This window comes from Maniola jurtina, chromosome 18 (assembly GCF_905333055.1).
Source record: "Maniola jurtina chromosome 18, ilManJurt1.1, whole genome shotgun sequence".
Taxonomy (NCBI): Eukaryota; Metazoa; Arthropoda; class Insecta; order Lepidoptera; family Nymphalidae; genus Maniola; species Maniola jurtina.
The window spans coordinates 1,778,352-1,804,467 of record NC_060046.1 but is presented as its reverse complement, the minus strand read 5'-3'; the positions used below and the strand labels follow the sequence as shown (position 1 = coordinate 1,804,467).

General features: G+C 37.7%; 1 protein-coding gene and 2 non-coding genes across 3 annotated transcripts; 1 reads left to right on the top strand and 2 right to left on the bottom strand.

Moving 5' to 3' along the window:
* Window positions 1–633: 633 nt before the first annotated feature.
* Window positions 634–26,116, bottom strand: LOC123874337 (acyl-CoA-binding domain-containing protein 6-like). Its single transcript, XM_045919613.1, has 7 exons — window positions 25,998–26,116; window positions 25,089–25,187; window positions 23,726–23,824; window positions 10,330–10,461; window positions 2,931–2,997; window positions 1,644–1,745; window positions 634–1,279 (listed from the first exon to the last, which is right to left on the bottom strand). Exons 2-6 carry the CDS (start codon window positions 25,164–25,166, stop codon window positions 1,723–1,725), a joined length of 399 nt encoding a protein of 132 aa, XP_045775569.1. The 5' UTR covers window positions 25,167–25,187; window positions 25,998–26,116; the 3' UTR covers window positions 634–1,279; window positions 1,644–1,722.
* On the bottom strand, window positions 3,658–3,729 carry Trnam-cau. Its single transcript has one exon. It is a non-coding gene; the product is annotated as a tRNA-Met (tRNA).
* On the top strand, window positions 14,146–14,217 carry Trnac-gca. Its single transcript has one exon. It is a non-coding gene; the product is annotated as a tRNA-Cys (tRNA).

The following is a 26,116-nucleotide window of genomic DNA, read 5'->3' as shown; positions in this document are numbered from 1 at the left end:
ATATTTAATTAGCTAACTATAATTAATGTCTCGGCATAACTTTAGTATTTACGGAAAATTCCTTTGTAGACAGATCCTAATAAAATGTGTAAAGACAACTTTTACATTATTTTATTAAAGTTAACTATTAATCCAATATTATAATAAATAAGTTTAATATTATATTCGTTTCTAACGGACAGACAAAATTGAATTCGATATAAAATACGTGCTCCTCTTGCAACTAGTTTCTTAAATTAAGCGTTCCAATAAAGTTAAAATTACAGAATATATTCGTACTTAATATTTAAAAATATTTTTAATTTATCTATCTATGAATAAAATGTTCTCGTATGGGCACAGAATAATATAAGTAATAGTACTAGTATAGGGCAAAAGGGTTAACAGGTAAGGCACTGGGAGAGATAAGCACACCTAAATAGGTAATAATTACGATTTTTGGGAAAATACTAGCTGATGCCCGCGACTTCGTCCGCGTGGATTTACGTTTTTCAAAATCCCGCGGGAACTCTTTGATTTTCCTGGATAAAAGTAGCCTATGTGTTAATCCAGGGTATAATCTATCTCCATTCCTTTCAGCCAAATCCGTCCAGTAGTTTTGCGTGATTGAGTAACAAACATCCACACTTTCACATTTATAATATTATTAGTAGGATTAGGATGTGTGTTATGTTATCTACTTAACTGTAGTTATACTATTTTTTCAAAGTTACAAGTAACTTATAAAAGGATTATCATTCACTGAGACGGCTCGTGAGGTAGGGAGGGCGTTGTAGGAGGATGACAATTGACATAAAGGTCCCAACGCACTTGAGCTGCACTGCACAGCACGTCACTTGCAGCCGCTCGCCGGTATCTGTCGTACTACACCTGCTTACTGCAGTAAGCGGCAGTTCGTGTTACTTCTATACCCATTCGCGTGCGTCGCAAGATGAGCGACAGTGATCTCATATTTAGTTTTTACGAAATTTGGTACAGATTCATGATCTCAGCTTGCTGAACTGAAGCTTGCCTTGCTAGCTGAACTTAGTTTAATCGAGCCTTATTCCATTCTGGCGTAGAAATACACAAACAGAGTAGAGTGGGAGTTAGGGTCTACGTGTAACAGAAGCAGATGGCACGGGTCGCTTGTCAGGCAGAGCGTTGTGGCGTCAGGGAGCGTCGGAGGCGCGACGCGCGGCGCAATTGGCGCAGTCGCAGGCGCGCGGGGCCACGTCGCACTGAGCGGGCAGGTGAGCCTGCGACGCGCGGTAGCACAGCTCTCTGTACCGCGCGCAACCTGAAATATGAGAATTAGTAAAATAAACCTACGAAATGTGTAATTACGAGGTAAAAATTATTAGTAATTAAAGTACCTAAGTAACAAAAAATAATTCACCTAAGGAATTTTTCAATAGTCTGTAAAACTCATAAATTGAGAATCAGCCCATACCTACTTATTTCATTTGAATCGGAGTTATTTTTAACACATTTTGTTGTCCCATACATATATTTATCGGTATCGGCAGAGAATAATATAATAGTAGGTATCGGTTACTATTTATTGGTAAGTATCGATTGTACTACCATTACACACGAAACGTCATTTTGGTCTCCGGAATTAAAAAATGGACTATAGGAGGGTGGGTATACAATATACCTACCTGTCGGTGGCAGAGCAAGGCGTGTGTCGGCAGCGAAGCCGCGCTGCGCGAGTCTGTCTAGAAGCGTGGTCGCTGACCATCACCGCTCACTGTCGCCTTCGCCTGGGATCGTTGAAGAAAACTAAGTGATGCCTGACCGTTAACTATAACTTGCCCTACAACCTACAACGTCGTGTTGGCACTTGGCACCATTGCTGTGTTTGCCTTATTCCTTAGAGTTTAGGGTTCATTATTGTGTGATTGGGACAAGTGAACGGTCTGAACGCTAACGGCCTGTGCAGACGAAGGACTATTGTCCGTAGAAGACAGAAATGGAACGCTAAACGACAACGCATAACGCACGCGGTGCAACAATCATTATCAACCCATCGCTGGCTCACTACTGAGCACGGGTCCCCTCTCAGAACTCAAAAATAATGGTCTTGTAGAATATGAGGGACTTTTGTCTTCCGCGGACAAGTCTCTCGTCTGCCCAAGCCCTAAGAAATGCCTTATTGCCTTTCTTCGAATGTTCCTAGCGAGAATGTTTCTGAAAACAAGAGCTAATCCATAGGATAATTTCATTCTTACAGCTTAATATTAAAAGAACTAAGGTGGTTAACCTCTAGCCTTTCAGCCTGACGATAAATCGAAATAACTAGGTAGTTACTTAACTCTCGACTTTTATTATCACTAGGTACCTATACTTTATTACTTTATCACTAGGAATACTTAGGTAACGTGGTAATATGATTATGATGTGGCATTATGATTATGATTTTCTTTTGACTAGGTAGATAAGATTTCGGAAGAGTGCTTGGAAAATTTCCTTTTTAGGGTTCCGTACCTCAATAGGAAAAATGGAAACCTTATAGGATCACTTCGTTGTCTGTCGTGTCGGTCAAGGAAACCTATAGGGTACTTCCTGTTGACCTAGAATCATGAAATTTTGCAGGTAGGTAGTTCTTATAGCACAAGAAAAGGGAAATCCGAAAACCGTGAATTAGGTACATCACACAAAAAAAATTTAAAATGTTTTCATGAACGTGAAACATGAACATGAAATAATCAGTATTTTCAAAGTAAGAATTGGTTGCGCGAGTATGGCTCGCACTTGGCTGCTTTTTTTAAATAAAAACCTTCCTGGAAATATTCCTACCTTAGAAGAAGCAAGGACTTAAAGTTAATACCGAGCTTAAGAACTTTCCATCTGGCTGAACATAATAATTTTGCTACAAGGAATTTAATTAAAAATCTCATAAGGGAGCATAAAGTAAGGTACTTAGATAAAGTACAAAAGAATATTACCTTCATTAGCGGGCGGGGAAACGCCAGGTGATTTTTCCTCAACGCGCGGCGATGGCGACGCATCCTCCTGGAATTTATGTAAGTAGGTAATGAGTTTTTAATTGCATTTTTAGGGTTCCGTATCTCCAGAGAAAAAAGGAACCCTTACAGGATCACTTCATTGTTTGTCTGTCTGTTTGTCAAGGGAATCAAAACCTATAGGATAGCAAATAGTAATGCCACATAGCACAAGTAAAGTGATAAAACTGAATTTGTGGTTTATATCGCAAAAACATATTCATTTATTTGTTCTACAAGTACACCAACAGCTAGTTCAAAGTTATATGTGTTCTTTCTTGTACAATAAATAGTACGGAGCCCTTCGTATGCAAATCCGACTCGCACTGGACCGGTACTTAGGTATTTGAATTTAGCTTCTGCACAAAGGCTGTATTTGATTGGTCCTAGGTTCAAACTTCAAACCAATCGGATTCTTTGGTTTATTTTTGGGCATCTATACAATAATTTCCCAAAAGTAGAAGAGTTGACCATAGTCTACCACGTTGGCCAAGAACACTATGTTATTTATACCTACTCTCGGGCATGCAGGATTCCTCACGATATTTTCCTTTACTCTAAAACTCACATTACGTGAACAAAGTATAAATAATGTAAAAACATGGCAATTCATTTCCTTTCACTTAGTTATGCTATTCGAAAAAATATTTATCCCACACTAAAAATTAATTAGCAGAGCGTGGTTTCGATCCACGGACCTCTGGGTTATGGGCCCAGCACGCTTCCACTGCGCCACTCTGCTACGTGCTAACTTGGCGAAAATAGGCTAGACTCTGAACAATGCTCACCTACCAGTTTGGAAAATTCGTTGTACTCGGAAAAGTGAAATAAGTAGTAGTAAGAAGTAGTATGACCTATTACATCAGAACTCGATGCGCCTCAGCATTAAAACCAGAAACTTACCTACATAAGGTACTTAGGTAAATAGGTACCTATCTAAAGCCTATATCAATTTATCGTAGAGTTGGGTCAATTCACAGGTAGCTCGTGAAAAATCACGTCAAAAGCTTTTACATAATATAAAACACTTGGACTTCGTCTGTGTTGACGTTTGCTGGCGCGCGTGCTCAGCCTTTTTGGAGTGTTTTTTTTTGTTAGAAGTGGCCGGGTTTTGTGTTTTACTGGTGTTTTTGGTGGTGGAACTGACTGGGAAGCGCTCTAAAGGGGCGCCGCGCGTGTGTCGGCGAGCGCCGGCACAGACGAAGTCCATACTTAAGTAAGGTCAGGTGGGGTAAGAGGGACGCGGGGGGAAGAGAAACTGTACCTAGTAAAAAGAAAACTATAACGGCGAGCTCTATGGTCACTACGTTGATATAACAGTATTAGGCGTAGTTCATATATTCTTGGATAGATGGCGCTACAACACGGCAGATAAGCGAGTAAAAGAGAGAAAAAAAAATCAGTTGTCAAACTAAAAAAACCAAGACCTAGCGGCGTTCCTTGTTTGTGTTATTAAAATATTAAAAACATCAGTTTTGCGGTTGATTGCTATGGTAAGTGTAATTATTACATTTAATCTTTATTTTCTACGTATTGTATTGTTTGTAGTGTGTGTTTTTAGTGCTTTTTCGATGTCAATAAAAACATAACCTTCAAAATGGCAAGCTGGGAAAGAGGAACGGCTGTACTAGGTTAAGAGAAACATATGTTCCTCTTTCCCGGTTTCAGGGGTAACAAACATTTTTAAAATCCACTAAAATACCGGCTGACTTTTAAGTACTGGCCAAGATTTGTAGGATAAACCTACCTATGAATATGAACAACTTTTTCTAAATAAAAAGTCAGCTGTCCCATACAAAAGTATCGATCAGTTGTGACCAAAATGTATGAAATACTTAGTAGATTTTTTTTTTCGAGTACGAAAGTTGGTCCCATACAAAAGGTTAAGGTTTATCCTACAAATTTTGGCCAGGACTTAAAAAGTCAGCCGGTATAACACGTTCCGTAAATAGACATGATTTGTTTAACTGTTTATTTGTTACAGAAAAAGCAAAATACCTCGAGCTTACGAAAAAAAGACCGATAGAAGTTCTTACCCGAAAGAAAAACTATTAGAAGTAGTTAGGGCCGTTAAAAGTGGCGCTTTGTCAGGTTATGCAGCCTCAAAACATTATGTTATAGTTATATTTCAAAACATTATGTTATAGTTTCAACTTTCACTACGAATGTTATTGTTTGTGACAGTATTTTTGTTGTGATACATTGTTGTTTACAATTACGCGTATAGGCCAAAGTGAGAAAAGTTCAAAATTGTTAGAAGTTTGTTTTGTTTCTTACGAGTTAATTTTTTAAATTGTAATTAAGTAAAGAAATTTACTAAAACCATATCTGTTTTTAGAATACATTTCTATCCCAACTATTCCGACCAATATTATAAATGCGAAAGTCTGTCTTTCTGTCTGTCTGTCTGTCTGTCTGTATGTCTGTCTGTCTGTCTGTTGCGTTTCCACGCCTAAACCACTGAACCAATCTTAAGAAATTTGGAAGGTAGGTAGCTTGACACCCGGGGCTAGGGGCATAGGCTTCATTTTAACCGATCACGGGACACTAAAGGGGGTTCATGTTTTGAAAAATTGTGCCAAGCGCGATATAACCAAAACGCGCACGAAGTCGCGGGCGGAAAGCTATTTTTAATACGTTCATTTAATACCAGAAAAAGTTTAGCACCTCTGACCTTACCTATATGTTCCTGTTACCCCAAATTTCGTTTTTGTATGCTGTCAGCCTAAATATGACCTTATTTTAAACGAGGTAAGGTTTTCATTCCCTTAACTCAAAAAAGAATTTAATACATGCTATATAAACACTTAAAAACACGAGTTATTACTTAAAAGTATCGAGTGTTCCTCTTACCCCAAATCTCGGGTAAGAGGAACATTTTTATGACCTAGCTTTGTTGCTAAATTGTGCCGTAATTATACGAACAATCTAGTTCTGTATCAAAAAAAATGTTAGTATATTTCAAAAGCGAAGATTTGTTTCAATTAATATCGAAATAAATGTATAATTTTGATAGCTGAAGGCCAAAATGTTCACAAACCAGTAAAGTATGTTTCTCTTACCCCACTTGACCTTATATAGTTTTCCTAACTTGTAAATAACTACAAACTTGACATTGGCTAATCTTTGTAAAGTCAGACGTGAGAGAAAAAGAGCACTTGCTACCTTACTCAACGTAGCCTGCTGTGTGTTGAAAAGTGAAAAACATCAAGTTGAATTAATAGATATACCTACGTTACCTAGCAAAAGACTGTAAGTGCGGAAATTCACTTTTTAATACAGTTGCTCAAAAAGTGGCGTATTGCAGGGACGTATAGCGTTCGGGATGTGGGCTATTACATACTCGTGCTTTTTCTTTACCTTTCCCGCACTAGTGCTTTTTCTTTCCCAACTGTCAAAATATTAAAAAGAAAAACCAACCATTAAGTTTTTACTAAAAAAATTCATAGAAGTTTTTATGATTCATGCAAATACGTATTTCTAATAAGAAGCTACTAATTTGTTTCAATATCAGATTTAATGATTTGATTGAATGAGTTTGGTTAGGTTTCATTTCATTTCATCTCATTTTTCATTTTCATTTCATATCAATAAAAAACTTCTACTGAAGACTTGGCTGTATGGGCATTGTTCCCTTTACCTACCAGAATGGGTGAAGAAAAAAAAAACTGCTTATATTCTACGGTTGGCGCCATTATTCAGAAATTTTCTTTACGAGTTTAGTTGTTGGTTGCCTAAAATGAGTAATTTCGACCCTAGTTTTTTATATCTATTAACAATAAAGTTGTTTTAAATTAAATTAAATTAAGTTAGTTGAGTTTATTGTGTTTTTATTATTTTATTAAATTGCTTCATTTTTTCGCAACTGTATTAAAAATAGTCGTTCAGTACACGTGCGGAACCGTCATTGCAACTCGTTCCGACTGTCAACCCTCGCCTTCAGCTACGCCTCGGCTCGGGTAGACATTTGTCGGAACTCTTTGCAATGACAGCCTTTCCGCACTTGTAATGAAATATACTATTCCTTGAAAAACCATCATTGCAGATTTTATCATTACCACCCAGTACCACAGGTACCACCCAGCTAATAGCACACAGTAAGGATATCCATTATATAAGGGTAGTATGTTATTGCCTACCAGAGGGTACGAGGAAGCCATTTAGATAGACGCCAATCATGCGGTAAGGGCGCTCCCGAGACTGCCCCAGTAATTTCGGGACCTAATCCATACTTCCATACTAATATTATAAATGCGAAAGTGTGTCTGTCTGTCTGTCTGTCTGTCTGCTACGCTTTCACGGCTCAACCACTCAACCGATTTTAATGAAATTTTGTACAGACTTAGGATACATTCCGGGGAAGGACATAGGCTACTTTTTATCCCGGAAAAACAAACAGTTCCCGCGGGATTCCTAAAAACTCATCCGCTTGACCGATTTGTATGAAATTTGGTACTGAGGTAGCTTGCGTCCCTGTAATTGACTTTTTACCCCGGAAAATCAAAGAGTTCCCACGGGATCTTTAAAAACCTACATCCACGGGGACGAAGTCGCGGGCATCCTCTAGTTACCTATATGGCAGACTCGTTGTGATCGTCATTTACCACAAGATCAAAGGTAGAGTAGATACCTACTGATATTATATACTGTGCTAAGTATTTAATTGGGTATTTTGGAATACGCGTGACTTGGCGCTGAGTTTCTCTTTTCAGTAATTTCGACAAAGCACTGCGAGTGTTATAGCTATCTTTCAAAGCGTTGAGCAAGCCAAGTGCTTCAGTTGGTACATATTAGGTAACTTAGAGATTTGTAGGAAGCGTGTGAACATTGTATGCACAAAGAGCCTCTATTCTCTAATAGACCATGCAGCTGTAGTTAATCCAAAAAGCCTGAAGCTGTACAAAGCAAGGGATTGTGGTTCAGAGGATACATAGGTAACTCAACAAACAACTCGCTCTACTTTGGTTCTATTATACTAGCTGATGCCCACGACTTCGTCCGCTTGGATTTAGGTTTTCGAAAATCCCGAGAGAACTTTTTGGTTTTTCGGGATAAAAGGAACCTATGTCCTTCCCCGAGATGCAAGCTATCTCTGTACCTTTCGTCAAAATCAGTTGAACGGTTGGGCCGTCAAAACTAGCAGACAGACAGACACACTTTCGCACTTATAATATTAATGGTACCTATGGATTAAATTCTATGATTTCAAAATAAATAGATTTAGGTATTTAGAGCTGCTTTTTCAATCGTCAGAAATAAATAGGTGATATTTAACAAATGTCTTTCCTACAGGAAAAAATATTATCATACATCATTATCACCGTCTCACTACTGAGCACGGGTCTCCTCTCAGAATTAAAAGGTCGGTCACCGTCCACCACGGTGGCCAAGAGCGGACTAGCAGACTTCATAAATTGTTAAAAACATTATGGAAAACTCAGGCATGCTTTCGTGCATCTTTCCATCTTCGTTAAAACAAGTGATTTATTTATTTTATTTTATTACTTAAAATAAGCATTACCTACTCAGAAAAGTTAGGCTTGCGCCCGGACCCCCCGAACAAGCCAAAGTATAATAACACCGCTACGTTATATCTAATGTATACAGTATACAATTGGACAAAGACCTACGATCGTTTCTATCATCTCTCCATAAGTTGAATCTCTTTCCAAACCAGTGATTAGTTCACAATTTCAAATCAGCACTGTGCTATTAGATAAGTACATCTATGATTTGGTTCAAGGGACAGCAGAAATAGATAAACTTAAAAAAGCCGGAAATGCACACAAGTGATTCAAAGCGATGAGTACTCGTAAGTGGGTTTTATAAGTTTGTAGGTTATAGTATTCGACAGACAAGGGGTTCATTAATTAAACCGGCTTTCCAACAACAAGCTTTTCTTTGTGAGTCGCATGTAAGAGAAATGCCGATACTTTTCTCTTACAATAAAAGTAGTGTAGAGGCTCTTAACTCTGAATTATTATAACAATGTATTCTTGCAAATTCTAGTAGTTTTGACATTGATCCTGATAAAAAGGAAACCTGTAATAAAATTATTGCCAGTATACGGGGGAAGTTTTAAATCGAACATTATTATTGAAGTATCTCTGCAGTAATTGTACCTACCTATATGTCCTGTGCAGTTGCATTCCGTAGATTGTAAATAACTAGGCCACAATGGGCCTAAGGCTAAAGGTGTGAAATCCCTTAAAAAAAGATTTAAAAAGATGGGACTGTCGGGCGTGTCTATGTCGGACAACAGACCACTAAAAATTAAAATAGTAATTTTTAACAAAACCTGTATTTTTAATACTTATATTTTTTATTCAAAAAAACTATTACAAGTGCTTTTGAATGTTCAAGTGAATCTATCTATCACTATTTCGGAAAGCTCTTCTGTCCGCGAAGGACCAGCAAGCAATGGTAGTTGTTCTTTTTAATGATCGTTAAAAATAAGTCACGTACAGGCAAGTTACCCTCCCAACTTTTCCATTAGAGATAGGTACATTTTGCCTTTTAGTTCAAATTGGTATTCAGTAAAGGTGTAAACACATTACTGTGTCGTTTTGTGTGTCGATGTCTGTTAATGATGATTGATCTTGCAGAAGGCGATCGAAGATGTGCCTGTAGTTCGCGACAGATCGAGATGGCAATCGGGGTGGGGACGCCCCGCTCACCCGCACGTCTCACGCGCTTTTCCGCGTCGGGTTAGCGCGGGCGTGGCGCGGGTGTGCGGGGCATCCCCACCCCCGATTGCCATCGCGAACTACAGTTATCACTTATCAGTCATTACATACGCTGCTCTTTACCACGTGCAATAATATCCAGTCTCAATTACTAAGTGACTTCATTTTAATTTAATTGCAGCAGCATTCTTCGAGCACTGAATTACCGGCGACAAAAATTAGGTTAGCGGACTTAATTAGAACGTGCCATTTATGATCCACGTATAAAGTGTGTCGAGAGCTAACATAGGTATTATATCAGTATTATGGACCACGGCAAGGGTAAGTATAATATAAGTAGGAATTTAAAGCGACTTTTATACGATAATACCTAGATCATAATTAGAATACCAACAACCATTTTATTTTGGCTTGTACTTGTAGTTTTAGCTATTCAAACTCGATCTTTTAAACAAAGTAGTCAGAATTGTTAGATTTGTAAGATTAAAACCCGCAATGTATGGCTGCTTGAAAAAATTTGACTAAAATGTGTAATTTGTGAGAAAATATTTTACATAGACTATATTATAGCTAAATAGTTAGTTATGCAGCTGAGAGCACAGTCGAACATTAATTACCTGTAACATCCAAAAGTAAGGCAACAATGGTGTACTCACATGGTGGTCAAGGTTGGTGGTGGCTGTCAGTAGATCCAAGATGGCGGAGAAGGAGCCCCTAGCAGCGCGTCGAAAGCCTTCGGGCGGACCCTCGGCTGCACCGCCCGCCACGCTGAGCGGAGACTGTGACCACTGGAAGAGAAGTTCTATCAGTTATTCATCATTACCATCAGTCTTTATCCACTTCCATTAACAATTCACAGCCTTTCTCATCCAGGCTCCAGTCTCTTTCTTTATACTTAGTCGTATTCCTTTATTACTGAGAACCTTGACTCCTTTTCATTAATAGCAGGAGTTCTCTTGGGATAATAATGCAGTGGGTTCCCAGACCTTTCCGCATACAACTCACTAAGATTCTTAGATTTTTACAGTTATTATCAGATATTAGTTATTATAACCGGGACCGACGGCTTAACGTGCTCTCCAAGGCACGGAGGTAACGAAAAGGCCAAATACGGACGTCCAAAGTCGGTCACCCATCCAGTTACCGACTTGGGTCACCGTTGCTTAATAATTGTAATCGATTGATATGCGTTGTCACAACTAGGCCACACGTTTCTCCCTCCTGCTTCTAAGTTATCGATCCAGCGGGCTGGAGATCGTCCTACACTGCTAAGCACTTCAGACACGTTTATACTAACTGCCATCGGTTCTACTGTCTGCCTAATTAAGATCAAGAAGGCCTGTTCAACTTGCTAATGTTGTACGCTATGTCGGTCACTTTTTCTCTGTTTTTTTTTTTTGGTTTTTCTCCATTAGATTAGACTCAATTCTGAACAAAACTTTGATGAAGCTGCACGATGTTCTAAGTGAGTGCAATTTGATCGGACTGATATCCACACACAACTTCAATTAAGCTGCCAGATATTTTAAGTGAGTGCAATTAGGTCCGACTACTTTCTGGTTCGCCCCGTAAGAACCTAACTCTGTAGAAGCCGTACAATATACCTAGGTACTTGCTCATTAGATGGATCCGATCTGAATGAGTGCTAACGAGTGCTAATTGAAAATTGTGCTAGTGTGAACTGTGCTAATTGAATTGCAATGCAATACCTTTGTCTAAATTCGGAAAGAATCTTACCCTAGTGGACCTAACAGACCTAGTGACCTAATTTCCGGTAAAGCAGTTACAGGGACTTCGTCTGTGATGGCGTTTGCTGGCGCGCGTGCTGTGCTTGTTTGGAGTGTTTTTTTTGTTGAGTGGCTGGTTTTTGTGTTAGTTGGTGTTTTTTGGTGGTGGAACTGACTGGGAAGCGCTCTAAAGGGGCGCCGCGCGTATGTCGGCGGGCGCCGGCGCAGACGGAGTCCATACTTGTATAGATTCAATAACTTGAAAATAACTACAAACTTGACATTGGCTAATCAGAGTAAAGCCAGGTTTAAAGAAAAAAAAAAAAAAAGCAGTTACAGAGCAAGTAATGTAATAGAGAACGCCAGTGACTCTTGGATCTTGTCAGAAAAACAAAAGTACGTATAGGGTAGGCTCTTCCTTGTATGAAGTAGACAAGAATGTGATTTTATGCGAAGAAGATAGGTATGGCCTGTTATTTTAGATGTGTTATCTTATGTTACGAGTATGTGATGTTATGTTATGTTATGGTATGGTATGGTATGTTATGTTATGTTATGTTATGTTATGTTATGCAAACCATGAAAGAACTTTGCCGCGTTTTCACCCATTTTTACAACGTATGAGTGGCAGTAGAATGCGATATCTCTCCCCAAATCGGGCTGCAAATAAATAATCAGGCGTGCGCACAAGATTGCCGGTTTGTATTATGCAGCAAATGTCGAGTTACTAGGCAGGCAGCGCAGAGCAGGATACTTCAATAATTCAAGCCAGGAGCCTGTAGAGCTTAACGCTCCGCGAATACGCCGGAGATTATTGCGCTGTTCTTCTTTTTATTATGCTGCCTTTGTTCGCCTGGTGTAAGTGGAAAATAAATATTTTACAAAAGAATAGTCAACAAGGTATATAAATCCGTCTTACGAGTTTATTTACTTTATTTTATGGACGTCTTACAAATAATACGGTCGACCAACGCCCGATATTTTGTTGTTCAAATTGAAAACGCTCGCTCTAGAGTAGAGAACCCACACCCGCCACCGAAATATAACACATATAGATAATGAAGTTATTTAAAAAACTAAAACAAAGTTATCTTTATAACTACCTACATACAAATAATTTATGATAGGTAGGTATAATAAAAATACTTTAAAAAAAGATTCCGACGAATTGAGAACCTCCTTATGTTCACCAGTGAATTGAGATATACATAGTTTAAAAGTATCTACTTATAACTACTTAATCCCAAATAATATTATTATTAATTGTTAGTTATTATTAGTTATTTCAAAACTGACTGTATATTTTTCCACCCATTAAACCGTTGATTCAATTTTATTCCGAAAATCGCAGTCAGGCGGAATTTTATTATGTTACCTGCGCACAAAGTCGATTTATCAATTTGTTATAGGGGATAAGTGACGCAAGTAGGATTTTTATTGGCTTATTTTTTTTAATCAAAATATTTTATATTTCGAATATAATCTGTAAACTATTACAATACAAGTGTAAATTAAAAATTTATAACACCCCCGACAAGTGAAGGTTAAAGTAACTAAAAAGAGCTGATAACTTTCAAACGGCTGAACCGATTTTCTTGTATTATAGCAAAGAACACTCGATCAAGCTACCTTTCAAACAAAAAAAACTAAATTAAAATCGGTTCATTAGATTAGGAGCTACAATGCCACAGACAGATACACAGATACACACGTCAAACTTATAGCACCCCTCTTTTTGGGTCGGGGGTTAAAAACATCAATAAAACTAAAAGGAAGCCGTAGGTAAATTACTATACAAATCATCAATTTGATTACTGATGGAATGGTGCCAAGAATACTGGCTGCATTTCCGCGCGCGCTTATTTTAATAAAATATTTCAAAAAATCGTTTCACAAGGTACCTACCTATCTAATAAGGTAATTGAACCTACATCATATTAATTTTTGACATGACAAATGCATGACTCTGCCTTTCAATACAATAATACCTACCCAAAAAGTTCCACTAATTTTAAGCAGCCTCCTGCGAGCCCTGAGCCTGAACTCACGTGGGCAAACTTTGCGATGTCAAATTAAAAAGTTTAAATTGCCATTCATTATTCAGAATACCCATCGGAACTGGCCTACTGTGAGGACTGTGATTACTTTGCCTTTTGATCTAATATCTGACACAAAAGTAGTCAAGTAAAATACGCGACAAATCGAGATGGCAATCGGGGTAGGGACACCCGCACAGTCCCCCCGCTAATCCGCTGCGGAATAGCGCGAGTGACGTGCGAGTGTGCGGGGCATCCCCCCGCCTCATACCCCGATTGCCATTTCGACCTGTCGCGTAGATACTTATTAGGTATCTACCTACCTATACAACTAGATATTTTGCTCGACCAATCCGAGATGTTTGCCTACTTACTTTTTATTGCTCCGTGTCTGTCTCATATAAGGATACCTACCCCACATTAAACTTATGTTATGAATCCCTAGTGCGCTAGAAAGGTGAGAAAACCTTGGAATCCGGTTACCCATCTAGTTAACGGCACGGTGAAGGTCGCTTAGCCAGCGCAATCGAGATGATACAAATATTAAGTTTCCTTTACCTATACTTATCTAGTTACGAAGCCTTATCTTACAATTAATGATGATCCAACAATAAAAACGATATTCCGTAATGTGAGTCAAGCGTAAGACCATGAGTCACCATGACCGGTTGTAATCTAATAATGCTGTTATTCGCTACGGCAGACATGCGGGGATATAGCTCAGTGGTAGAGCATTCGACTGCAGATCGAGAGGTCCCCGGTTCAAACCCGGGTGTCCCCTGGCAAAATCTTTTGTTATTGTTTTAAAAAAATTATAATGATTTTGGATTTTAAATCGCTTTTTTCATTGACTTTTTTAAAAATTACAAATAATTTCTCCAATCCAATTATTATTAATTTATCCTACTGACCGTACCTATACACCTCAAAAAAATATTATGCTTAGAAAAGTGAAAAAAAACTACCAGGTATTAAGGCTACAACACACGTCACTGAAATCGTTTCTCCCGACAGTAGGCATTTCGGCAATATCAACAGAGTATAGCCAATTACTCAGAAGTACATATCAGACTCTCTCTCTTATAGTCCGATGGGACGGCAATCTGACACAACCAGAGAGAGATCAGACGCAGGCTTTACGTGCTCTCCAATTCCGAATAGCTTTTTGACCCGATTCGGGACTCGAACCAGGGACCTTACGATTTGCAGCTGAATTTGCATAATTTCTAAATTGTCTCCAGTCTGGTCTGGCCTACTGGGAGGCTGTGGCCGTGGCTAGGTGCCACTCTACTGCAAAACCACGCCGCCAAGCGACTTCGCTGTGTTCTAACTTGATCCGACCGGGAATCGAACCCGAGACCTTCATTTGACAGTATAAGCTATACACGATTGAAGACATCGCAGCTGAATATATTGCACGTACCTATTCATTCGGCAGATGTTATAATATTCTGAATAATTTACCATAATACACTTCACAGTTCAAAATAGATATAATACCAGAATAATAATAAAGGCAGTGTTGCAGACCACATCGCAAATTCAATTTGCAACATTGCACTATTGAATTAAAGCGTAAGCTATTCGAAATAATTTATGTTTTCAATGTGCATGCCTAATTTAATCTTGAAAAGTGGAGTTCCTTCGTAGGAATGACCTCCTTAAATAGTGAAACCCTCGTTTCGTAGGCTTTATCTATACTAATAAATAAAATTGGAGTATCTGTCTGTAATTTCGAAATCCCATCAAAAACATAAATGTGAAAAAAGTGCCAAGTTCGATAGAGAAAATGAGAGATTGTAAGCTTCGCCGATAAAAGGTAAGCTTCGCCGATAAAAGCATTGATATCTAAATAGGTGCCAAGTTCTTATAGGTCTTTATATCATTCCTACAAGAATGTACAAGAAACTTTGATCGTTTTAAAATATTATTTTATGTTATTGAGTACATATAACTTGGCAAGTTTTAATAGTCGGTTAATTACATTTAATGTTTAATATAAAATATAGTACACTTGGCAAGTTTTGATATTTGCCAATACATTCTTAAGCTTAAACTAAATTTTATGTTAAACGTAAAATGTGATTTACTGACTTTTAAAACTTGCCAAGTTATATGTAGAGTAACATGGTCAACAGTGGATCACTTTTTTTTCACGCATTATTTTACAAAAACTAATCGTCAGAATTATACGGAAACTTGCCAGGGGGTTATGAAGTTATTAAAGTTTATAATATTATTGCCCATTTTAACATTCAGTGTACAATAAATAAAATAGATATTTTATTTTTTTAAGTGGGTTTTGATTCACTGTGTACTCCCCCTGGTTTACAGTGGATCGCACCCTGGTTAACAGTGGATCGAAGAAAATCTGAACGGAAAATAATAAAAATCTATGCATATAATCAACTGGATGTTTATTTAAAGACTAATCACAACTAGTGACAACAAAACATTTTTTTCTTAGAAATTTAAAGGAACTTAGTATTTTTTCAGTCTTTATTCAATAAAGCACAATAACGTTAGCTATAACATTTAAGTAACTAGTTTGAATAATTAAAAATATAATCATTTTATACCTACTCATTACTTAGATATTAAGATTTGAAAAATAAAAACAATTCTATCCTTATATGGCATTTTGGTCTCAGTCTTAAACATTCTCTTTCGTAATTAATAAAATAACTATCTTAATTAAAGAATAATAAAAAATAGAAATTTAAAAAGATTAACGGATGTTAATTTGACTTAAATCTACAGGGAATACATAGTAAGATTGTTGTCTACTAGTACTTCCACTAACGGTGGGCTTGGGCAAAATAAATCTAACGTCTTCATCTTTCACATATGATAAATCTGGGACATTAGGCATAACAAACTTGCCCTTTTTGTACCTTAAGAAAGACACATATAAGTCTGAAGAACTGATATTTCGTTCTTCGAGAACTTTGCCAACGAAATATATTTTTTGGTTTTTCGAACAAAATTGCACCAATATATATTCTCCTTCGTTTGGTAATCGTACAAGTGGTCTTTTCAATAAATCATCTGTTATATTATGTTCTTCCTCAGTTTCTATCCAGTCTCCTTCATCATCTGTTTCGTCGTTCAAAACTATGTCCATTTCATCTTCCGAGTCACTTTGCAGAACTTGACGTATTGCTTTTTTCCCTTTACATTTGATTTCTTTCTTCCTTTTGGCTGCTTTTTGTTTCGCAATAGCGTTTTTTTCTGGTGTGTCTGTGGCTATAAGACTTTTCCCTAATTTTCGTGGCTTCCTTTTTCCATTTCTTGCAGGTGCTTTAAGTGGCTTCCGAAACTGATCTGGCGTAATGAGAGACTTGATTCTAGGTGGAACACTTAAGTTAATTTCAGTAATATTATTGGTAGTTGGTATAACAGTAGGTTGACTTGTAGAACCATCAAGAGGGAGAAGCGAAAGATCAGATGGAACATTTAAAACAGATTTCTCTGGAGTGGTAAAAACTGGTACTGGAGGTTTTTCTGAATACTCAGTGCCACTTAAATTCTCTAGCAAAGATGGACTCATTGTATCTCTCGATATTTCTTCAGCAGTGCTAGTGGAGGGTCTTGGAGAGTCGGTTATTCGACGATGCAATGGGTTATCTTCTAGCTGTAAAATCTGTTGTTGGTCTGTGGTTGCGAGTTCAACGCTAGAATTATTTTCAGGTTGTGCATTTTCTGGTCTGTCAGTAACACTGCTAGGCGCGAAGTCCTCTTCACTAAAAACATGACGATCGAAAGGAAAAATTCCAGTTTTTTTAAAAGCATGTGTTATGTTTAATGGTGTCATAGATTTTGCGAAAGCTTGGCCAATTAATGCTCCCACATCGTAAATAGTTATAGGGCATCCAGGATTTCGTAACATCCAAGAACTCATGGCGGAATAATAAAACGTTTTGAATGGTCCATGGATACCAACATCTAGTGGTTGTAAACGCGCTGATGTATGTGGGTGCAATGTAAGTACAATTACACCCGACTCTTTGGCGAGATCCAGGGCTTCAATAGAAAGATGAGACTCATGATTGTCCATTAACAAAATTGATGGGTATTCTTTCGAAGTTCCCGTTCTTCGTATGAAATGCTTCATTACATCGAGGAACAGTTCACTGTTCATCTATCCAGATGGGTTTGCTAGAATCAGTGAACCAGGTGGAGTACCAACAGCCATGCGAGGGTTCGTATTTTTTCTTGGGAAGACAATGACTGGTGGAACTGCCTGTCCTCCAGCGCTTATAATGTTGCAGGTAGTGACAAGTGTTCCCTTCTCGCCGCTTGTCACTTTACAAAGATTTCTTCTGCCCTTTGGCGCAATAATTCGTTGAGTTTTTTGCACAGTGGTGGTACCAGTTTCGTCTAAGTTATAAATTCTAGTCCCATCAGCAAATGCAGGATGGCGCTGGATTACTTTCTCTAAATTATCGTAAAAGTGATTTACTGTTTCCCGGTTAAAAGCCGATGCTCGTGCTAAGCTGCATGCTTCTGGTTTACGTAGTGTCAAATCCGGATGTCTTTGGCGGAAACCCCTCAGCCAATCTATACCAGCCAATCGGTTCTCTGTCCAGGTCTTTGGCATTTTGATACCATTTATTTTGGCCATTTCGTAGGCTACTTGTCTACAATCATTAACAGACAGACCATAGAAAAGATTTGCGCATTTAATGTAATAATCTTTTAATATTACTTCTTGGTCTCTGGAAAAAACTTGATTTACCGCGTAGTTTGGTGTCAATCGTAGAAGCTGATTCTGAGTTTCTTTTTCTTTTGTTTTGTATCTTTGTAGCGTTGTGAATGGAATATTATGGTCAGTAGCAGCTTGCCTTATACTTTTCCCATCTTTTACTGCTTGTAAGGCTTCCTGCATTTGCTCATGCGAATGAGCTCCTACCTTCCTTTTTTCTACTTTATTCCTCGGCATTTCTGAAAAGTTATAATTCCGTTAAGTTACGAAGTTAAAAGTCGTTTAGGTGGTACACACTGGATCGTGATCCATTGTGTACACAGTGAATCAATCCACTGTTAACCATGTTACCACTATACAAGTCGAAATCAAATTTAAAAAAAAACATAAATATTTTCGCAAATTCCTTATCATTCAATCACTCTATATTAATCTTCACACACGATTAGAATAAAATATATCAGATGAGAGCGTTACTTTGAGATTTGTAAACAAAATTCAATTTACCTGATTGGTCGTTTTTATTCCGGATAAACAAAATGTCGCGCTCCCGCGTCTACTACTAAGCGCGTCCGCGCAGCGACTGCGGGAGTGGAAGGGGGTTCACAAGCGAGACACGTTTGTAATATTGTTTTACTCTTACATGAATAAATGGTTCAACTGTGTGCGTGATCAACTGTGTACCACTGATCCACTGTCGACCATGTGACCCTACTCAATAACATAAAATAATATTTTAAAACTATCAAAGTTTCTTGTACATTCTTGTAGGAATGATATAAAGACCTATAAGAACTTGGCACCTATTTAGATATCAATGCTTTTATCGGCGAAGCTTACCTTTTATCGGCGAAGCTTACAATCTCTCATTTTCTCTATCGAACTTGGCACTTTTTTCACATTTATGTTTTTGATGGGATATCATAACTTTTTGTGAAGTTGATTTCTCTTCATTAACTTATTAAAATTACTTCACAAATATTGCACAGAATTAAACTTTAAAATAACACGATAATAGAAACAAACCAAGAAAGAACTTCATCTAAAATACCAGATTTCCGTACCTAACCTAATAGGGTGTCTAAAAACTTTACTTACCTTAACTATCTTTCAGATCTTTTTAAAGTTAAGGCTTTTAAAAGTATTTCTTGAGAGTGGCACTAATAATAATAATAATGTCCTGACAATAGATTGCCCGAAAAGAGAAAACGCTTTATAGGATGGCCCTCTTCACCAAATATACCACGGAAGCTGCCATCGTGGTACACTTCGATCCTTATGGGATACAAATTCTCTGCGGCCTTTAATTCAGAAACAGCCCCATAGGTATTCGATTGAAGCATACTCGCACGATACTGTTCTACAGAATCGTAAGGCTCGCCGTGTTCGTTGCACGTCCATGCGCTCAAATCTTGCCAGTGTTGACAGACATACTCGACAATTGCCGCACGCACGCTACTTGCTAATTGCGAATCAATATAATTATATAGTGAGAATGCAATCGAATGGAATAAACAACTTCCATCGGGAGGCATTGAAATTATTTCATGCAATATGACTGAGTCACCAACCAGTAACTGCACTGTACGACTCATACTTGAAAATAATTATTTCGTAAAATAATTAATAATAATATCACAATAATTTAAAAGAACACCAAGAAAAAATATTCAAGGTAGGTAGATTGTAGGTACACTTAAAGTATTATTTATATTTAAAGCAGTAATATTTCGTAAAACACCTGCTATACTTATTTAATGAATTTGCAATGTTAAAATAGATAGGCTTAATAACTATTAGGTACTTCCTTCCAACACTCTGCTACTGGAACTCAGGATACCACGAACGCACATGGATTGTATTTCCTAAAATGCAAATTTTAATCAAGCATGTTAAAATAGATAAACTTAATAACTAGTACTTCCCAACACTCTGCTGCTGGAACCCAGGATACCACGAACACACTTAGATTATTTTTAAACTTATGTAATTTAACAATAATTGAGCAATGACTTCTATGTATTAATTGAGTAGTGAAGTCCTCTTTAAAATTAAAATAAAATATCGAGACGCGAACTCAATAATAGAACATAATCACACGATCTCGTGAGTTGAGTTTTTGTGGTTATTTTCACTATTATTTAACTAGGATCTATATGTTAAGATTAACATGAAAATCTGAGAAAAGCAATGCAAATAAAGCAGCTCTCGCCACCTTCCCGAGCTTGAATGCCTCTACTCTTAATATCCAAACTTGAAACGAACTAGTAACAATATGAATTCTATTTTATGCCAAATGTCTACAACTAAGGGTCAGCGCAGACCGAGCGTGGTGAGTGGAGGTGTGATGAATAGAATAGAGACTGCACTTCGAGTGGAGGTGGTTCTTTGCCGGGATCTAAAGTAGAGTGACCAGTGACCACTATGCGAAAATCTCGATGTTTTAAACAGGCACAGTTTTTTTTAAACTAAGCATGAATATTTTTCTAATTTTTAGGGTTCCGTACCTCAAAAGTAAAAACGGAACCCTTATAGGATCACTTTGTTATCTGTCTGTCTGTCTGTCCGTCGTGTCTCTCAAGAAACCTATAGAGTTCTTCCTGTTGACCTAGAGACATGAAATTTGGCAGGTAAGTAGGTCTTATAGCACAAGTACAGGAATAAATCTGAAAACCCCGAATTTGTGGTTACATCATTTTTTTTGGATAAAGTTCAGTATATTCATCATCATAAATAATACAGATTGTAATTTTTGTATTTAAGTATTTTTAGTATTTGAGAAAATCTGTGTCGCATCATTTATAAAAAATTAAAATGTGTTTTAATTTTCAAAGTAAGATAACTATACCAAATGGGGTATCATATGAAAGGGCTTTACCTCTAAATTCTAAAACAGATTTTTATTTATTTTTATGTATAATAGTTTTTGATTTATCGTGCAAAATGTTGGAAAAAATACTCGAATACGGAACCCTCAGTGCGCGAGTCTGACTCGCACTTGGCCGGTTTTTTTACACTTAGATTGTATAATTTTGTTTAAATATTTCGGCTGGAGGGTCACCCTGTTTACTTCAGTCTTGACTGCAAAGGCGTGCGCTTGGCGCGCATCCTCTCACCATTCCGGTGGTGTGCCTTGCGCCCTATGGATCGCGATATCTGACATCTGGCAAAACAAGTAAATTAACAAACAATACACCAAACAATGTCTAACAGGGTACTATTGATTGCCAAGAAGTACTAACAAAACAACGACCTTTTTTTTTGTGGTTCCATAGGCAACAAGGAACCTTTTATATTATTATACATAGTTTTCCAATATCCGTCTTTTCGTCCGTCTGTCCGTAGTAGGTACTAGCACAAAAAGTTGTAATTTGACATGGGTATTATATGTATTATAGTATATCCGTGGTTGGATTTATTAATATGACTTATGACATTGATAATATGTCTTAAAGTAACATTTTCACGGGTAAAATTTATTGAATCTTTTTTTGGCTCTTATATTTTTTATGGAATATAATAACTTCTTAAGTTGATAATATAACACATAGTAACTAAGTATAGATAATATTAATCAGTAATTGTTTTTGAGTTCAGGATACTATTTTAAAACATAATAATTTATGCAAGCAAAGCAAAATGTTATGTCGAGTCACTTCAGCTGACCAGTAACGGCTGCATGGGACTTCAACATGTGCACTACAATTGTTTGTTATTGTTTCAAAGGTTCCTGCATTTTTATGCGTTTCATTGAGCAAACCGAGAATAATTTTACGAATATTTTTACGAAAATTATAGTAACTAGTAATTATTAGGTATACCATAATATATCTAACCTTTAGATATATATACATAACTTATATTATCATCTAAGATTACCCCTTACAAATTATAAACCAGTCAAGTACCTCGCACACGATGGGTTCTGCGCCATCGTACAAGAAATAACACTTTTTTGTGATGTAAGCCTAACCACAAATTAACAGTTTTAAGATTTTTTCCTTTACTTGGTTTTTATGATAATATTGCTACCTGCTTTTCATAATGTTCTAGATCCGTTAGGTTTTGATTCCCTTGACAAGACACTAGGTGTGATTTCACTTTCAATACGAGTACAATAGTACCTAGCTAATAAGTACAGTATGTCAGATATAGTATACCTAACCTTTAGGTACATAACTTTTATCTTCTGAGATTACCCCTTACAAAAAAAAAATACACAATTAGATCACTTTAAAACATACAACGGAAAATCAACTCTGTGAATAGTTTGTATTGTACTACCTGTCCGTGTGAAACCAAGCAAAACGGAGGCAGGTCACTAGTATATATGAAGTGTTTACTTTTAAATGATTTAACATAGTTGAGCATGATAGAAAAACCAATGTATTTATTATAGTTAAGTATTAAGTTTATGTTAAATCGCTAGTAAACCTTTAAATAAAAATAAAAAAATAAAATAATGTTATGTTCCTTGCTTTGGAAGTAAATCACCCATTACTACCCATATTAAAGAGCAAGTATTTGTTTGTTCTTCAATCACGTCGCAATGGAGCAGCGGATCAGCGAACCAACGTTACACAGTTTTACAAACTTAAAATGTGCACCACGATCCATACTTGTTGTTCTACTAGCCACACCAATAACTTTGTCATATAATATATGACATATTAAAACATAATTTGCTATTTTCTGATTTATTCCTTTGTATACACCTAATTACCTATCAATATACCAAATTTGAAGTTTCTAAGTCACCTGGAAGTAGGTTAGGTTTTTGATGAGTGAGTGATGAGTGAGTGAGTGTTAAAAATGGCACTTTTCAGACCTTAATAACTTAATATCGATAAAAGATTTTTTCATGAAATTTTGGATTCTAAGCGTTTAAAGGGGTCTTAATAGATATGCAAAATTACAAATATGTAGGTTCAACAGTTTCTGAGTTATGGGGGGGTCAAAAGTAGCTCGAAATGGTTCGTGTAATATACACTTGTCAGCGTGCCGCCGTTCTTATTAGAATCGAACTTGGCGAGACACGCTGTCGCATGTCTTGATAACTACCACATATTAAGGTCATATGGTTATTTGAACGATACCATAACTGAATCACGGGTTTTTAAAATTTTTGTCTGTCTGTCTGTCTGTCTCTCTGTCTGTCTGTCTGTCTGTTTGAAAAGGCTAATCTTCGGAACGGCTGAACCGATTTTAACGGGATTTTCACACACAAGTAGAGGATTGACCAGGGTATAACATAGGCTACTTTTTTAACCGACTTTCAAGAAGGGAGTTGTGTTTTTCTACCTATGTACACCAAAATCTCCAAGATTTCTGAACCGATTTGCGTCATTTCTTTTTTAATCGATAGAGGACCTTTGCGATATTGTTTCATAAAAAATTTGGATTCCAACTCCTCAATCCTGATGCTGCAGGGGATCTGACCAATCCACGCGGGCGAAGCTGCGGGCATCAGCTAGTTTTACATAATAATGAAGTTGTGATTAAGCTGGAAATACTGAGATTTTTCAATATTGATCTGTCGTACTGTATTAATAATTAGGCTTAAATATTCCTAAGTTCTGGTTACCTGGTCTGTAAGAGCCGGATCTGCTCCGTGAGCCAACAATAGTTCCACGATGTCATTAGCGTCGGCCGCGCACGCTGCATGCAGGGCTGATGAACCAACCTGTCGGAAAACTTCTTTGTTAAGTCTGTCTTCCTGGTACCAAGGCAAGGTTTAAGGTGGTGGTGGGTGGGTACTAAGATTTGCAAAGATCACCAGTCAGTCTCACGCGGACGACTGACTGACTACTTTGTGGCCGAGACCGGTTTTAGTGCAAATGCACATTTGTCAGTTATTAGCGCGCGCATTCGTTTGTTCTCCATACTCCATACTAAGTAACCTACAACGCCGCCGGAGCATTCTCGGGAAATGTAGACCTTAACAATGCACAACTATTGCAAAATGACGACGTGCCGCATGTTTAGCAGTGAGTGGGCGGGCGGTGCATATCGCATGCTGAACATTAAATTCAATTCAATAATCTTTATTGCGTTGCACCACACAGATTTATCTGTTTTAGTGGATAAGTATAGCAAATTAAGCTTATATGGTTCTTTCGATATCTATCTGTCGCAAAGTTACGCCTGCATAATATCACATTTTGTGAGACCGTTTTTTGCGAAGCCAGAATGTTGGCTAATTCTTTACTTCAGGAAGTAAATGTTTCTATTTTCGCCATCTTAAATCTGACCGATAATAAAATCAGTCGTCTGCAAAACCTCTAACAAGCCTCTGATTCACAACACAAACAAGTTTCAAGCTGCACTGGGCTGACGAACTCACCTGTCTGACAATTTCATGATACTTCTGCCTTCCTGATATCAAGATTGGGCATAAGGTGTTGGTGTGTCAAACGTTTCACGGGTTCAAGGGCGGAGGAGCCTTAATTGAATATCCTTGTTACCCAAGCTAGAGTGCCTTTCTAACTTATATTATAACAACTTAAACAAGTTACGAACAACGGAAGCTATACATTACACGCGCCAGGCAGGAAAGCACCCATAAAATTTAGAAAATCCAGTATGCTTGCTACTATTTCACGATAAGTACTTAACTACTTATAACTAATTTTTTGTTTACTTAGGCGGCAATTAGATTTAAATCAATATTTAATCAATAATTGGCACCATCTTTAATTCGCTTAAAAAAATACTTATTAGTTTTCAAAATAATGTTATTGTGTAGTGATTGGAACAGCATGCTGCTCACTCTCAACTTGGAACAACAATGGAGAGCACTCTTAAACAACGTCTGTTCGTAACTTACCGACAGAATAACGGATAGATTGGTTAATATTTTCGACCGTAAATAAGCAGACTAAATAGCTGTAATGAATGGATAGAATGCACTAGCTATGCTGTACATGAATATATTATCGAGATCTTACATTATTTTGTAAGTGCACATCCGCACCGTACGCTAGCAGATGCTCGACGATCCCACGGCAGCCTTGAGCGCACGCCATTTGTAGTGCAGTCACACCATTCTAGTGAAAAACAGGTGAACATTACTAACTTCAGTGTAGGTACATGAAATTAAGAAGCTTTTTATATTATAGCATTTGTTCATAGAGCGATCACCTTTTTTTATTGAGATACAAGTGAACCCTTGACTGCAATCTCACCTGGTGGTAAGTGATGGTGCGGTCTAAGATGAAAGCATTTGGTTTCTATACGACATCGGACGTACAGGAACGCTAAATCGCTTGGCGGTGTGGTTTTGCCGGTAGAGAGGTAACTAGCCACGGTCGAAGCCTCCCCTTATAAAATTCCAAACCCCAGCCGGGAATCGAACCCGGGACCTCCCAGTAAAAGAACCATAGCGCTAACAACTGCACCAGGGAAGTCCTCAACTTGTTTAGCTATGTCTGGGGAATACGTCAATATAACGGACGAAAGATCTGCCCCTTCTATCAGTTACCTTTTGTGACGCAAATTCTTCAAGATTATTGGAAATTGTTTCTTAATCTCCATACAAGGAGCAATACAGGAGCGTGTGGAAGTCCCCGATCGATACCTAGTTATACCCAGAAGTGGACTGGACGTGAATCGGTTGATGTTGACGACGAGGTCTAAATTGAACGTGATCCAACAACATAATCCAGCATCGTGGCTGCATCGTTGCATAGAATAATTAGTATGAATTTTCCAAGAAGCTTTGCTACACCTATGCACTCAGAGCAATATTGGCAGTTTGCAAGCAAATTGTTCATTAAACTTTAGTCTCATTACCAGGAGGCAAATATTATGCAAAGTAGATTCTACCAAATAGTACTACCAGGTGATCATAAACTCACATTGTCTGTGGCATTGACGTTACATCCCGTTTCGAGAAGCTCTCTCACAAGCTCCGTGTGTCGGTGTACGGCTGCCTGGTGCAGTGGGGTGCGCCCGGAGTTGTCTTGCGCCTCTCGTG